At 35.0% G+C, this 17226-nt stretch overlaps 1 protein-coding gene across 4 annotated transcripts; it reads left to right on the top strand.

Moving 5' to 3' along the window:
- Positions 1-6778: 6778 nt before the first annotated feature.
- Positions 6779-17106, top strand: LOC147399948 (THO complex subunit 4B-like). Of its 4 annotated transcripts, none has more exons than XM_086445525.1 (5): positions 6779-7164; positions 7299-7451; positions 9896-9964; positions 10048-10232; positions 16758-17106. In XM_086445525.1, exons 1-5 carry the CDS (start codon positions 6988-6990, stop codon positions 16969-16971), a joined length of 798 nt encoding a protein of 265 aa, XP_086301651.1. In that variant the 5' UTR covers positions 6779-6987; the 3' UTR covers positions 16972-17106. The 4 variants fall into 4 exon arrangements, with proteins under 4 accessions (XP_086301651.1, XP_086301653.1, XP_086301650.1 ...); XM_086445527.1 differs by having other exon boundaries at positions 6780-7164; positions 16794-17106; XM_086445524.1 differs by having other exon boundaries at positions 6781-7164; positions 7296-7451.
- The last annotated feature ends 120 nt before the right edge of the window (positions 17107-17226 follow it).

Here is a 17226-nt window from a genome sequence, read left to right on the forward strand (position 1 = left end):
CACTAGCTTGAGAAGAGAAGGTGGGATCTCTAATATTCCCAAAAAGGCTAGGGTCTAGACAACATCCTACATTTTAGCATAAGGTGTCAACATGTTGGAGATAGCCATAGTCCTTGGCATTTCTCGTATTTCAAATATCGATCTACATTTCCAAATTGATGTTATACAATCGATAGATTAATAAGAAATAACCGAAATGCCTCCATCCTTAGAATATAAGCTTTGATTTATTTGACAATCATTCATTTGTATCCCTTAAAATTATTTTTTTAATCCTAAATACCTATCATCTTTCCACCTTTGATTTACCCACTTTATTATTTTTCATTTTTTACCCTTTAACCTATTTTTTTTTAAATAATATCTCTTAATTCTATTTTTTCTGCTTTTAACCCCCCCCCCCATAATATCTCTTAATTCTATTTTTTCTGCTTTTAACCCCCCCCCCCCCCCCAATCCTAAAGAAGATACATGTGCCTTAGGAACAAATTTTATCTATATAATAAAATACAACGGCTTAAGATTTATATCCCAACAATAATGTATCTCAAGTATGATTGTTCCTCCTTTTTTATCTTCTTTCTCCTTCCCCTTTGAAGAATACTATTAATTTTATTATCTTTTCTCTTCTACCTCTTTTTTCCTTTTTTCAATAATATCCTTCCAAATTTATATTGCTCTTCTTTCACCATCTAAACCTTAAATTAAAGTGGATGTCCATACCCTAGCTAAGCATACTGGCAAATTCTAATAGATTTAGAAGATGAAACAATAGATAGAGTCAAATAATTAAATGAATCTTACAGAAAATAAATGTCGATTTTTTCACAAAACTCAAGTTTGAAGAAGATGGACATTTGAGGAAAAAAAACCAAGATTTATTTTTTTATTCACTAATGTTCACCAAAACTTGGAGGGGTATCTCTAAATTAATTATCCAATTAATTTTTTTTTTCCTTTTATTGGTAGAATTTGATTATATTACACAATTGGAAGCACTTGCAAGTTGCAAAGCATTATACTTTTTTAAGCAGTGAGATAGCCCTTATATCATCCCTTGTTAGTAGTTTAAAACTTATCCATAAAATAACATGTGGACCTAAAAAAAAAATATGGTACTTGCAATATTTGTCATGATCAACACATGATAGATATTTGTGTCCAACACATGAATAGTTTTCTTGTAATAAATTTATGACAAGCCTGTTAAACATGACCACAGTCAAGGAATATGCCTAAATTATTCATTAAATAATTATTTTTATTGATTATCATGAAATTATTAATCGTTCCACATTTTCAGCTAATGCATTTTTATGGCGCACAATTTTCCTAAAGCCTTTAATGTTGTTGTAAGACAGGGAATGGTGGTACTCATTTTGGTGATATGTCAACGTATGGGCCACTCTTTGAGGCCCATTGATCATGTCAATATCACATCACGGAACCATTCCATTAGCCATGGGTGATAGTGTCTCTCGTACATAAAACACTATTTTGGGTACATAGATCATGGATGTCTCAACTATTTTTTCGGTGTTTATATAAAAAATTTTAGTAGTTTTTTTTCAATAACATGAATTTATGGATTGGCCATGGGTGATAGTGTCTCTCGTATATAAAACACTATTTTGGGTACATAGATCATGGATGTCTCAACTATTTTTTCGGTGTTTATATCAAAAATTTTAGTAGTTTTTTTTCAATAACATGAATTTATGGATTGGATTCTCGGCTTGTGACTCATGATTTTTTATTATTTTTTATTGTTGAAATCTCGATGGTTAAAAACGAAGAAGAATGAGTTGTGAGAAACATACGTAATTTGTACGTGGCTGACGTGACAAAAGCACAAAATAATAGATCTTTTTCTATGAGATACACAAGGAAAAAGATCTATGATTTTGTGCCCTTGCCATGTTAACCATGTATAGAACGAGTATGTGTCAACGCATCATTTTATCATTAATCAAATATAATACAACGATCGGATTAAAACATGTACATTGATAATTGCACTAAGTATGTTTCTAACAACTTAAGGGTAGAAGGGTAAAAGGTCTAAAGAATCTAGAGAATTCTATTGATTGAGCAAAAGGGTAAAAATCCCTTGATTCTAATCAATTTGCAAAGAACTATATAGATAAGACCTTAACAAATTTGAGGTAAAAAGGGAATTGACTCTTTGTGAGGACCAAATGAGATTATTGGTCAAGATTGAAAGAATATGAAAATTACTAGAAAGCCCGAGTAATAGAATTATGTGAAGTCTAATGCAAGGGCATAATGAGAAAATTATGGGATTTTCTTAAGGAATAAGCATATCTTGAGCACTCAAGTGCTCCACTCTTGGGTAGGTCATATAGTTTTTCAACATTGCACAATAACAATAAAATCCTTGCTTTATAACAATGAAAGATAAAATAAGATAATCATTTAAGGGTATTTATATTGATACATGATTTTGAGGGTTATTAACATCCTTCTAAAACTTTATCGGCATCCCCCATGACATATAATTGCTAAAGTTTAAAATAACTTAAGCAATTCTACCACTAAGGAATTTTTTTTGCTCGCAGCTTTTTCATCACAGCACTCACACTATAGACCGATCACATTAGTCCCTGTGCATTGAGGGCATCCCCAAATTTACAAAATTACCCTTGTTAGGTTGCACGTTTCATGATGCAGTGGAGAGCAAAAAAATTCTCACCATTGAGAGCAACACTTGGCAATTCAAGAATATCAATTTAACGATTGATAATCTAAAGCAAGTTAAATAATAGGGTAAATTACTAAAAGGTGGTTAAATATTTAATATTTACAAAAAAAAAATCTATTTATTTATTAAATTATCAAAAACAAATTAAGTCGCTAGATAGCCCAACATTTTAAATGGAGGCTAAAGTACTGGAGTGTTAAAACAAGTTATTAAAACAATGGACAATCCAACATTTTAATCATTTGGAGGGGGGAGGGGGCATTTTTGATAAATCAATGTATTTTAACACATTAAAACTCTGGATAGTCCAACGAGTTACGTACTAAAATGCTGGATTGTAGTGTCCAATGACTTAATTCATTTTTGATAATTTTTTTAAATAATTTTTTTATATAAATATTAAAATATTTAATCCTCTTTTAATAATTTTTCTAAATGATAAATCTGATAAGGGCCTCACATGCATTGCTTGTGCCCTTCTCCTACTTTTACTATGCAAGGGTACATAATATTTTCTAATTGTGGAAAGGAAACTTTTTGTTATCACATACATATAATTAATTTTTTTTTTTTTTTTGAAAGGTCAATAGCGTTAAGGTAAACCTAGACTAGCTACAACCGAAGAATTGGGACACCATAGACATCCTGATAAATAACAAAGACAAAGTTGCTAGAGAGCAACTCACAATCTAATTCAGTACAACCTAAACTATTTTGATAGGAAACAAGCATGTCGACGGCCTGACAGTATATATATATATACATATAAGGTATATTATGATACTTGGTTGACTGTTTAATGATACAGTACATCTAATACCCTAATAGTTAGCCCCAAATATCAATAAAAAGAACATCTACCACAAAAGAAAATGACAAGATATATAGGGGAAAGAAAACAAAAACAAAAAAGCATTACTCATCGTTTACAATTCATCAAACGTTACCCAACATGAGGTGCATTAGTGGTATGGGAATAAATGAGTTTTTGGTCACAAACAAAACTGTCACTCCCATCCCTCATATTAAGAAATATGTTAGGTATGTATATTAAATAAAATTTCACGAATAAGGTGAGTCGTTGCATCGATACATTCAGTCGCTCTTAAGTCATGACGTTGGATCACTTTATTTGAACCAAACCATTATCTCCATTTAACACCCATTTATGAGGTTGGTTATTAGTGAATGTCATCAAAAGCCATCCATGATAGAGATTGATCGAAATATTATCCTTAGAATCAAGAGCTCATTAGAGCGGCGGGACCGAATGCGATGGTCAATCAAGGATGGAAAAAACTTTGAAGCTGCCAGCCCGCTTCAAAATTTTGCAGGAACCCTCTTCTTTTGATTACACGTCGAGTACCTAAGGAGGTATCTCAAATATAATTGAAAAAGTAAGGGTTTGAAATAAATATGAACGGTCTTGTGTCAAGTTGCGAAGAGGGTTGCTTCGAAATTTTGAAGGACTCGTCAATGATGGAAATTAATTGCTCTTTGTGCATTCCCTTACGACACTAGATTCTAGTTTTGATGCGAGCACAGTCTTATGAAAGCATTGGGAGATCGATATGTAATCAAAGTTATTAATTTGCTGTTTTGTTTGTAGAAAGAGTTTGCCCAGTCCATAGGTTGTGAGTTCGATACCCAGTATGAGTAATAATTCCTCAAGGCGACTTGTGAGAGCGTACCCTCACTTACCCGGTGTCTGTGATATGCCGGCACCCGGGAGAAGTACTTGGACAAGACTGGTCTATGGATTGGGCAAAAGCTTAGATACGGGCTTTATCTGTTGTCTACAGGGATATTTGATTATAATAAAACAAAGAGTTTGAAGCCTCCATTGACCTTGTTTGGTGAATTATAATTATTACATTTTATATTTTTCCTAATTCAATATTATCCATTATTTGATCATTTTTCTTCTAACATGTATACTTTATCGATTATAATAAGGTATTTTGAACAATTTGGGAACCATATCATATGATGGAGAGGCGGGAATCATTATTCCTTCAAAGAATTGGATCTTGATGTTGCCCGCCCCACAGAGCAGTCAAAGAATGAACCAAACCAAATGATTGTTCTAGAATGGCTATTTCTCACGATCACTCTTAGTGATGTAGTGGAACCATAGAAATTTTGAGAATGTACTACTGGAAGTGATACTAAAAGTAGGCTTTCGTCACCTTATTTGTTATTTGGCTCGTAGATCTAGGCATCTAGCAAGTAGTGTATAATTTTTTTTCCTTTACAAAAAAAATCTGAAAATCAAACCGGACCTAATAAATGACATAGAGAGATTAAAAATACTGTAAATGCAAAAATTTGCACTACCTTGAGATCAATGATGATGCTTGAAATCTTCCTGCCTTGAACTTCTAGGTGTGCTTGCAACACAACTTCTCCTACGTCGAACTCAGACAAGAATAAATAACAGTAAAGTGATAGCGCGATGGGTGCATAAAAGCATACCTTCTCGAACCTCCAAGGTATATATATATACCCATAGCCATTATCTCATTGAGTTAACTGAGCTAACTAGTTGCTCGGACTCTCGTAGGCTGCCTCAATTACATGGATTTGTGTGGATCCCTAAGTTCCACGTGTCAATTCTTGGTGTTCTACAAAAAATAACATCCACAAATACAATGGTTAAGAATCAATCACAAAAATTTATGAAGAATAACTATTAGAAGTCACCAATCAAGTTGACTATTTGATGCAAAGAGCTAGTCTCAATCCCGAACTCCCAAAACAGATAAACCTCACATTTAAAATGTTCTTCCAGAGTAAGACTTGTAAGACACCCAAATGAGATTTGAGCTTTCAATGGACGAATTCTTTTCCAAAAGAGGTATGGGATTGCATTCCTAACCAGTTCGGATCAAGCTTGGGTTGATTTTTAAGTTTTTATAATAAAAAGAAACTCATGCACATTTCCAAATTGTTTGATTTTGCTTTTCATCCAAATAAGGGTTCAATCTCTTGGAAAAATTGGTTAGATGTAAAGATAAATTTGTTATTTTATAATATGTTGTAATTATTTATAAATATATATATTATAAATTAATAGTGGTGCCTATAAAATATTATTGTATAAAATGCAATTAATTTGATCAAATATGATAATAAAATATTATTTTGATTAATTTGTTGTTATTTGGTGGCCCGGCCTGTAAATGGCCCGAATATAGGTGGATGGGCTGGACTGAACTTGGACTAAAGTTTTATTACTTAAGTCCAGCCAAATATTTACATGGGTAAGATTTGGGCCAAGTTTTTTAGCCTTAAAAGCATGACCCATTTAAAGCCCGGTCCTAACCCGATCCATTGACAACCCGAATTACAGGTCCAATTTTTTTTTTTTGGACGGATCCTTGTTTATTAGTAATTTTAATGAATTTGACCCTAAAAAATCCCATTGGTATAGCAGTCGAGAGTCTAGACAATTAACAATCCTAATAGCCATGGTTTTGATTTGTTACAATGTATAGATATCGTCCATTTTATAAATACGAGGACACTAATTGAAGATGATTGATTTTGGAAAGTGTCGTTCTATTTGCACCCACTGAGATTCATACATCCCACCTAAAATATGTTTTAAGTGGGGGTGCAGGGAGCACAAATGGTGAATATAAATACTAAATAGTTGACCCTTCGAAAGAGTTCGTGATTTTCTGATACCTCTGACATAAGCCCCTATTACCCTCCTTGTAGGTTAGAATAATAGATCTTTTTCCTTGAGATACACAATTGTGCATCTCTCATATATATGTACAGTTGTGTATCCCGAAGAAAAACCTGTGGTTACGTCCGGGGCATATGTCATAGGGGGCGTCAGAAAATCAATAAAGGGTTTTTATTTATTTGTCGAGAACATTTTGGTCATTTTTCCTAAACCAATTGGAGAAGACCTAGGTCAAGGACATATCATGAAATATAGGGGTATCTCAAATATTCACCAAAACTTGGAGGGGTATGTGTAAATCTCTAAATCACCCTTCAACAAACAATAATAACGCAGAAGGACATCATTATAACCCTCGCACGCGTATTCTATTGGCTCTTTCTCTCTCTGGGGTTTCTTCCCCCAACCTTTGCTTTCGTTTGTAAGGTTCACCCTTTCTGCAAAACCCTAAATCTCGCGTTCCCACTATTCCTCATCTCTTCTCTTCTCTTAAAACCCTAGCTTTCCCCTTTTTTGATCTCTCTACCTTCAAATCCCTCAAACCGTAGTTTCTACTTGGGGATTCTCGAAAATGTCGAGTGCTTTGGACATGTCTCTCGACGATCTGATAAAAAACAACAAGAAATCTGGAGGAGGAGTAGGTGGAAGAGGTAGAGGCCGAGGTGCAGGTGCAGGTACTGGTCCTGGTCCGGCTCGTCGATTTACGAATCGCGGCGCGAATCGAACCACGCCTTATTCGTTGGGAAAGGTCTGATCTTGAATATCTGATCCTCGATATCTATGTGTTCAATTTCGTTTGGTATCCATAACTTTTCAATTTTGTTTGAATTTCTGATTTTATTAAATTTTTGTTGTTGGGTTGATCGATTACGTTAACAGCAGGTACAAGCGCCAGATTCAACTTGGAAGCATGATTTGTTCACAGATCAGGTGGCAGCTTATACGACACAGGGAGGGCGTGCATCCGCTATCGAGACGGGCACAAAGCTCTACATTTCCAACTTAGAGTATGGCGTTTCCAACGAGGACATCAAGGTAAGATTTTTTTTCGCTCCGGAGTTTTATATTGAGGTTTCAATCGTGCTTATTAGTATCTCTAGGTGTAAAAACTAGCAGTTTTACTTGCTGATCCACTTTGGGTTGTTAAAGGAAACTTTTGATTGTTCTTTGTTGGGTTACGGTTCACTTTTGATAGATTTATTAAATGTGGATGATGTATTTTTGGAGGAGTCCAACTAGCCTTACTAACTTATTAAGATTTCAACTCTTACTAAGGGTCTTTGGGCTCAACTCGTGGCGTCCAAAAAACATGATCCTATGCCACATGGTTGTAGAGGACAAAATTCTATAAACTTCGATTTTTTTTTTTCCGAAAAAATGTTATTTTTTACTGTTGACTTTTAATTTTAAATTTGAGAGTTCTGTGGAAGTTCAGTAGCTGTCCATTTTTAAAACCTTTGATCAAGCTCAAAATCCATTTGAGCTCAAGTACCCTTAGTAAGAGTTAAAATCTTACTAAGTTAGTAAGGAAAGTGTCTTTCTTTTTGGAATGTGCCAAATTGAGGTTAGCCTTATGCATCTGTGGAGAGAAAATGGGATTTCAGGTCATTACGAATATGCATAGTTTCTTACTGGAAATGTTTTAACATGTCAATGTTTAAATTTTGGGAGTTATTTTCAGTTTCCGGAATTTTATAGAGTTCAACCAATTTGGTCAAATCTTATAAAAATTCTAATGTATTTTCTCTTGTCCGAACATGATTTTAGTTGGGATAGTAGCTGATTCTTAGAAGAGGATTTAAGATATTGTAGTGGATTATTCACCGACTTGTTGGAATCATCTATCTGTTTTGATTTGATAAGGAGTGGTAGCCATAGTCTTCGGTTGAGTTTTTTGGACCTGAGCGAAAATTGGGTTTGGTATGAGCTGTGGCCTTGGCGAACTTGAGTCCATTAGTGTATATAATACATATTAAGTTTTTGATTTTCTTAGTTTCTTTTACAATTTCTTCCGTGCTTCATGTGAATTGTGTCTTTCTTGAGTTTTCTAATGTCGAAATTCCACAATTACCATTCTAGCAATAAAGGTTGAAGATTTTGCAAAATAGTTTGATAGATGATTATCAAGAGTAATAATTAAAGTTCTATTAAGAATATTAATGTGAGGTGACACGTTCTTAATTAAACTGCAATCTAGCTGATCCAATTACTCCTAACTAATCCAATACGGTCCAGTTGTGATTGGAATGAGTATTGAGTATTTTAATTTGGGCATGGGTTGAGTTTGTCAGGCCTTATCTCTGGTTGGGTTGGGCTTGGGTTAAGTGTTTTTAACACAAGAGTTGGGCTCAGGCTTGGTGCTCCACCTAGCCCGCCCGAGTTCATTAGTGGAAATTTTGTTACCCTTTTTTCTGGTTATGATCGGTTTGGTATAATATAATTGTTTATTCTTTCTTGTTTTAGTCTCTAGTAGCATGTTGGGTTTCATATGAGTAATCTGGATTGATTAGTAATGGATCACCAGTTTTTTTGAAATGTTGGATTAATTGTTACAAGGTGCAACAGCAAAAATGGACACAATATTTAAGAATTATAATTGCTTTAAAGGGAGGGAGAGAGGGAGTACAATACATATATAGGTCTAGAATTACTAATTGAAGTTAAATTTAATTACAATTCTAAATTAATAAATTAAGTTCAATTTACTAATTAAAGAAGCAGGCTTTTGTTAAAATAATAAAAATGACATCTTGATGATTTGATGATGTATAGGCAATAACTAAAATACCTTTATTGTATTCTTACAAATGACGGATATTAACTTTAGTTAATTGAACTAAAATTTAAAATGATCAAAACTAAATTCAATTTACTAATTGAAGAAGCAGGGTTTTCTTTGGGAATGTTAAACTAATAAAATACATTTTTTATTATCATTAAGGACGACAAAAAGATTATGAATATGATTGAATAATTAATAATAATACTCTTTCCCCCCTATTATTAAAGGCTGCAAGAAGAAAATATGGCAGACAAAAACAAACTTATCAATTTTCTTTTTAGATGGTAGAGTATATCAATGTGTGTTTCTAGCACTTTTGCAATAATCCAGTCCTGTAAACTTCTCCAATGGTTAATGTTTTTTACAATAGTCTTTTAGACTTCCATACCTTTAGAAATTAATTCTGATTCTTCTCTTGCGGCTGACAACAAAATGGAAAATTAGCACCTTGTTTATCTATCAAAAATAAAAAAAAAGAACCTTATTAAGACATGCTGTGCTAATAAAAATTAGAACCTTGTTGAGACTTGATCGTATGTATGGAACTTTATAAAGGCTCGCTGTGCAAATAATGTGGTTTCGTTAAATTATATTGACTACTGATTTCTATAACTTTATATTGGCTTCCTCACGTCATTCCTTTTCTTTAATTGAACCCATCTTCTTGTTTTTAAAAATCTAACTTATCTCTGCGCAGGAACTTTTTTCGGAGGTCGGTGATCTGAAACGATATTCAATACATTATGATAGGAGCGGAAGATCAAAGGTATCTTCCCATCAAGTTTGGTCTTATCTTTTCCTTCTGAGGTTTCTGTGTCTGCTGTATTTAAGAATGATTCCTTCTCTTAGGGAACAGCAGAGGTGGTCTTTTCACGGCGGTCCGATGCTGCAGCAGCTTTCAAGAGATACAACAATGTTCAGCTTGATGGGAAGCCAATGAAAATAGAGATTATAGGGACAAATATTGTAACTCCCGCTGCTATGCCTCCTGCTACTAATGGCATTCTTGGAAATCCAAATGGTTTCCCAAGAAGGTACTCATTTCTACTCATTCTATGGTGAAACCTTGGAGCTCAAATGAATCTCAATGGAAAAAAAATGGATTACGTTTGAATACATTTTTCTTTCTGCAATACTTGGGATAGGTTGCCTCCTTTTACATCAAACATTATTTGATGTTTATTAATTATCCATCAAATAATGCAAAGTCCTAAAAGTGTTTGAATGTAAGAAAAATATCACATTTTATTTATTATTCCAAAACCAGTATGTGAAAATTTGATCTCAAATACTTAACAAAAAAAATTAGATCCAAAATCAGTATCTGCAAATTATAATTTTATATTCACCATGTTCATTTCCTTGTATAAACATAAAACGAACTTAATTTCTTGTTTATCGGCATGTATTCTGGTAGTTGTATGGTTTGATAAGTTCACCAGGGTAGTTGTATCATATGCGCTTCATCGAAGTCAGCGGATCTTTCAATCTTCATTCGTTACAATGACTCATCACATTATATTGGTGGTATTTGGTGATGATATCATAACTGGTAGCGACAATAAATGGGTAGATAACTTGAAGAAGCATCTGAAGGACTACTTCCATACCTAAGACCTTGGAGAGCTTAGGTACTTTATAGAGGTCGAATTGGCAAGACCCAGGATAAGAATTAATCTATCTCAGGGGAAGTATTTACCTGATTTTTTTGGATGAGACCGGACTATTAGGGACTGATCCAATTGATATTCCGATGGATCTCAACTACAAATTGGTCGTAGACCAAGGAGAGTTGATTGAGGATTCCTCTAGGCATCTGCATCACAGACTTGTGGGTAAAAAATGTTCAAGGTGGTCATTACTTAGAACACTTCGAGATATTTAAAAGATGTTGATAGCTATAAACTCATGTACAAGTCAAATGGCCATCAAATGGTGGAAGATTATTCTAATGCTGACTAGGCTGGATCTCCTTCTGTTAGGTTTTCTATGGATTACTGTTCATTTGTAGGAGGTGACCTTGCCACATGGAAAGGCAAGAGGCAATGACTAGGCCATATCTAGGGCAGGAGCATAATACATAGTTACGGTTTACACTTTATTTGAGCTCATTTGGTTGAAAACTCTCTATGGTCCTGTGATTGAAGGTAGAGATGAGTCTGTGAGGCTATATTGTGACAATTAATCCATTTCCCATATCACCAAAAAATTTGGATTTTTTTAGTAGAACTAAGCGTAATGAAGTAGATTTGGGACAGGCTGATTGGCAAGTGTGGCATTAGAAGAGCTGTGATGGATTGGCCGAGAGAAATCCAGTGGTTATGGGTAACCTCAAGGAGCAACTCCTTTGCTGCCAACTTAAGAAAAGTGTGTTTTTGTGCCTTCATCTATTGTGTATGGAGGGAACGGTGCACCAGAAAATTCAGGAACAAATCCAAGACCCTCTTGAGAGTTTATGAGGCTATAACTTTTGAAATCAGGGAGAGGTTCTCTGTGAATGATCAATTGGTTGTGGATGAACCTTCTAGTAGAGCAATTGCTGATCTTGGGAACATTGCGGTCTCCTTCAAAAGCTCAATGCCTTTCAAGTCTCAAGTGTAGATGGAAGCCTCCTGACCTTGGTGTTGGATGATTAATTCTGATGGTTCCCTTAAAGAGTTCTGGCGGCGGTCTTGGGGGGGTGGGGGGGGGGGGGGGGGGTGAGGCAGGGGCTATCATCAAAGATGAAGGAGAGGTCATTGCAGCCTGGGCAGAATGTTCTCAAGGCAAGACTGTTTTATGGCATGAACTTAGAGCCATCCTTGGAGGTATTCAGTTAGCCCTCACCCTTGGTGGTCGAAGGATTACAGTTGGCTCGGATTCCTTAACATCGGTGAAAATTCTATCTCATCAGATGGAGTCCTTGGAAGGAGAAATCCATGGTTAATCAGATTGCAGTTCTTTGACAATGTTGCCTTTCTTGTCATATTTAGAGAAACCAATAGATCAGCTGATAGGCTAGCTAGGTGGCTCCTGAGTCTCCAAAATGTGTATTTTTCTCCTTCCACTCTTCCTAGTGAGATTATTGACATTGTAAGGGAGGATGCTGATGGGCATCCCTGTGTAAGGTTGTAGTTGTTTTTCTTCTTGTTGGGGATCTGCCTAAACCCCAATTACCTATAAAAAAGAGAGTAGATTGTAATGTTATTTGAGATGAGGTTGCCAACATTGAGATTTCCACTCCACATGGAAAGTCATTGAATCAAATTGTCATATGTTCACCAAGGCACTTGTACCTAGTCAATTAGATTAGGCTTATTCCAGTTTCCAAGTTGGGCATTAATTATATGTATGCTCTATCATGACGGGGATGTTAATGCGATCATAATATAGTGCACTTAACATTGTTTTTTTTTCCATTCGGTAACTAGTTCAGGGGGTAGCATATATATTTCTGTTTTATTCACTCATTAGTGGCATTTTGGTAAAAGTACTGTTTTGGGAAATATAAGGGAGAGGCCATATGATGCGGGACACAAATCAAGCCTTTAGTCACGGGTTTGAATGGAAATTTTGGAATTATTTATATTACAACTTGTTTGAGTCTAGAGTTATTTTATTTTATTTTATTGGGATTAGTTTTAAATTATATTATTTGATTTTTTTTTTTGTCTTAATTATTTTAGAAATCCTATAAGAGTTTATGTACTATTCATGTCATTTTTCTTTAGGCCTTATTTTGAGAAGTCAAAATTTGTATTGGGTCGATTTTGTGTCATTTGATAGATTATTTAATTACCTATCCAATGGACCTAAGATTTCACAATTCCGATGAATTTTGAGAAAGTTATGGCCAAAATACCGATGGAATGTCAATCTTACACAAGATTGACTTTTTTCAAGGTCAAAAGAATCCATTTTTATGTAATTTTAGGATTAAGATTTTGAATCTAGCCTATATATAGGGTTATTGTAATTTTAAGATTAGGGTTTTGAGTCTAGCCTATATATATATATATATGACTATTGTAATTATTTTAATTAGTTTATGGAATAAAAAGAAATTTTATAGCTCTTCCAGTGATTGGAGATCATCCATCTTTGTGTGATTCCAAGAAACCTTTGGTGTGATTCCAAGGTATTATCTTTTTTTATTTTTCTACGTTCTTCTCATCTTTTCCATTTTTATTTTTTATTTTCTTGAAATCTTAAATTCTTGAATCTTGAACCCCTTCCCATATTCTTTAAGCATAACCTTACAAACCGTAACTTTAACAATTTCCTTTATCCTATTGAAAATATCGTAATTTGCAAAACTTTGTGTTTTACATCTCAATAGCCAACTGGGATTTTGGAAACCCTTTCTTTCTCAGGAGAAAAAAACTTTTCAATAATATTTTTTTTCTTCATTGCCACTTAATTGGCCTTTCCACCACCCTTCCTAAAGTATAACAGCCCTAAAATCGAACATACCTAGGTTTTCTCGCATACCATATTGTTGCATGCATCCGTCCCTCACTTTTTTTCTTACTCTGATGTAATAAAACCCCAATTTGTTACATTACTTTTGAAGTGTGATTACCTTTTCTTGCATATTTATATTGTTTTTCTTGCGCCAACTTTTGAAGGGGTTTCATTTTATGTTTTTTAATTTCCACCATCCCTCTTTAGGCCATGACAATTTGTCTGTGTTCCTGTGTTCCACCTATGCCAGAAATTTCCCAAAATGAAAGACCAAGAGGATTATGGAACTTTTCTTGTTTTTGAATATTACATCTTGACCTTCCGAATATGGAAATGCAATAGTCCTTCAACCTTTAAATTTCAATTTTGTGAAATGTCATTTTTTTCCTTCACTATCTAGATGGTATGCTTTAGCTTTAAGATAATTCTAGATACCTCTCCATGCATTCACAGATGAAGCTCCACTTCCTTTGTATACAGCTAGAAAATGGGTTATAACTTATTGACGCATTCCACGATTAGTAGATGATGCATAGGACACGATCCTGAGTTTTCCAACCTTTTTTGTTGTTTTTTTTCCAATCTCCAATGTGGGTTTTCTTTCTGGCAACAATGGAGTAGAGTAACTAATGCATATTTGTTACATTTGTCTGTCCAATTATATGAGAGTATCATTATAGGGGTTTTCGGTGATGTTTCATTGTGGAACTCAAAGATCTATTTAAAGTATTCAAATGCAAATATCATCACTGAAGTCTTATCCCAAAAGTTTGGGGTTGGCTGAAGAATCTTGTTCCTTCATTCAATTCTGTCTAAAGCAATATATTTTCCCCCCTTTTTATGGCAGCATGTCCATTTCCCCTCTCACTACTGCAATTGACATTCATTTGGGACTTCCTCGCTCATTTAGAACCTTCAATTTGTACATCCCTTCTACTTGGGCTGTGAGCGAGCTATTTTTATCGATTTTCTTTTAGTTGATTGCCTATTGGGACTCGAGTACATTTTCACAAATGCATGCATTTCTAATTTTATATTTTGGTCTTTTTACTCATTATTCACATCGTTGCTACACAATCTATTAATCGCCAGACATTGAACTTCATAATGTATAGCTGGTCTTTCTGATATCTGTTTTATTATTATTATTTTTTTATTCGATTGGGTTGTGTCTTTTACCGACTTCAGAAACTCACCTCCATTTTAATCATCCAACTCTAATTCCATGAGCAACATCCTCAATCTATCTATTTTTATGTATTATGGTACCAACGTTACGAAAATGTTTGATTTATGGTGTTTCCTTGTCCATCAAGGCAAATAAACTGCTTCTAGTCCTTGAGGCAATTTCATTTGCTGTTGAAAATTCTATACTAACAATGGGGAGAATTGTTCCCCTTCCAGGGTTCTTAAGACATTTTATTTCACACTTAAATGCTAGTGTTCTCCTAAATTGTTTGATCATCCATTGCTTGATTTTAGAATGTGAAAAAGAAAGTGTGTGTGTGTGTGTGTGTGTGTTAAGGGTTTAGAAGTTTCAAAATGGGCTTATTTTTTGTGAGGATGATCTCCATTCTCCACATCATAGAGATCATGGGCCCCATTCTGAAACTTTTAGAGGGTTGGAGTTTCAATATCTTCTCTTTGAAAAAGAGGCATCTCTGGGCTATCATTCCTTCAGCCATTGCTTGGGGTCTTTGGAGAGAGCGCAACAACAGGGTATTCCATAACAAGGAGAATTCGACTTACACAGTGATTTTAGAGATTATGGGGTTTCTTTTTCTTTGGTCAAAGTTGAGTAGAGATTTTGAGGGAGTGTGCTTCCAAGATTTTGTTTTTAATTGGGAAGCTATTTGTGTTTAGTTCCATCCCTCAGTGGACGGGTTTTCCTTTCTTAGTTTTTCTTCTTGTCATTTTTTTTTGTCTTGTATTTGGGGGCTATCTCAGCCTCCTCTTCTCGCTTTCTTCATTAATATAATTTATATTTATCAAAAACAAAAAAAAATTTGTCAAGGGGGTTGTCTCCTGATCCCAACCAATATATAGGGCTGTCAACGGATACCTATCCGATCGGATAGTGCTATATCCGAATTCGAATCCGAAAAAAATACTACTATCCAAATTCGAATTCGAATCTGATCGGATATCCCTAATAAACATTCGAATTCGAATCCGAAAAATATATCGGATATCCGATAATATTCGATCCGATAAAATATCCTACGAAATACCGTCATCCTCAATCTGTCGGAGTTCGCACGGTCGAACCCACAAATTTCATCCGAAAAATCACTCCGTTCAGATCGGAGAGAGAGAGAGAGAGAATGTACCGACTGGTTCAGATCCGAGAGAGAGAGAGAGAGAATATACCTGGATGCTCGTCGGCCGGAGAAGACGTGTCGGAGTTCACACAGTCGAAACCCACATATTTTCTTCGAAAAATCACTCCGACTTGTTCAGATCGGAAAGAGAGAGAGAGAGAGAGAGAGAGAGAGAGAGAGAGAGGAGAGAGAGAGAGTACCTAATGGTCGCCGACCGGAGAAGACAACGGTGGTTACTGGTTACGGAGTTCGATCGAAACCATGTGCCTGTTACGTCGTCTGGGTTCTAGTTCTTCACGTTTGAAGATGGTTGGGAGAGAAGATAAAGGTTAAAAAATAAAATTTTGTTATATGACATGAATACATAACACGATATATACATATAAAAAAAGTTTTGTTGTAAAACATAAATACATAATATATATATTATTATCGAAGCGGATATTATCGAATCGGATATCGCGATATCCGAATTCTTATCCGAAACTCATTCGAATATAAAACTGACATCTGAATCCGAATCCGATATTTGAAATTTTCGGATAATATCCTATTTTTCGAATTCAGATTTCGGCTATCCATTGACACCCCTACCAATATATGTATTCCTTTTGTACACCTATCTCACGTTGTCATCATTCATTTATTTAATCTATTTTTTAAGCATCCAATAACAATAGATCTGGAATTGTTTTCTTCTTGTACTTGGCATATGTTATACTTACTAAAAAGAGCAGTTAGGGCTTGCATGTTATATCACAATCTTATAGTTGTCATGCTTACTTTTTTTGCTAGGTATGATTATAATATATTTGATGTGATAATGAACAGTGGACCGGGAAGGGGTGGAGCTATGACACGTCCTAGAGGTGGTGGTGGTGGTGGCGGCCGTGGTTTTGGGAGGGGTGGCCGTGGACGGGGCAGAGGAGGTCGTGGTGAACAGGTATCCGCTGAAGATCTTGATGCCGAGTTAGAGAAGTACCATTCAGAATCAATGCAAATAAACTAAGCTATAGGTTGTTTACTTTATGTCACTGCATGTTTGATGCTGCATCTCCCAAGTATTGTGTGTTTCTACTGATGTGCTACTCTTTTGACCAAAGTTTGGAGAAAAAACTAGTGTCTGGGTTTTGGAATTTTATCATTTCTTGCTTAGTTCCCCCGCCCAGTTTATTTAACATAGTACTTAAACACACAGCTGTTGATTGAGCTTTGTACCCCATTATTCTGGTTTTGTTAGCTTTATCTTAAATCTTTTGGTTCT

The sequence above is a fragment of the Akebia trifoliata genome, chromosome 6 (genome assembly GCF_017979445.1).
Source record: "Akebia trifoliata isolate Shusen 1 chromosome 6, ASM1797944v1, whole genome shotgun sequence".
Taxonomy (NCBI): domain Eukaryota; kingdom Viridiplantae; phylum Streptophyta; class Magnoliopsida; order Ranunculales; family Lardizabalaceae; genus Akebia; species Akebia trifoliata.

Bases quoted from the DNA above. Each gene is read 5' to 3' on its own strand.
- LOC147399948 (XM_086445524.1), top strand. From the start codon at position 6,988: ATGTCGAGTGCTTTGGACATGTCTCTCGACGATCTGATAAAAAACAAC. The intron at 7,165-7,295 runs GTCTGATCTTGA...TTACGTTAACAG, and splicing joins CGCCTTATTCGTTGGGAAAG to CAGGTACAAGCGCCAGATTC. The intron at 7,452-9,895 runs GTAAGATTTTTT...ATCTCTGCGCAG, and splicing joins TTTCCAACGAGGACATCAAG to GAACTTTTTTCGGAGGTCGG.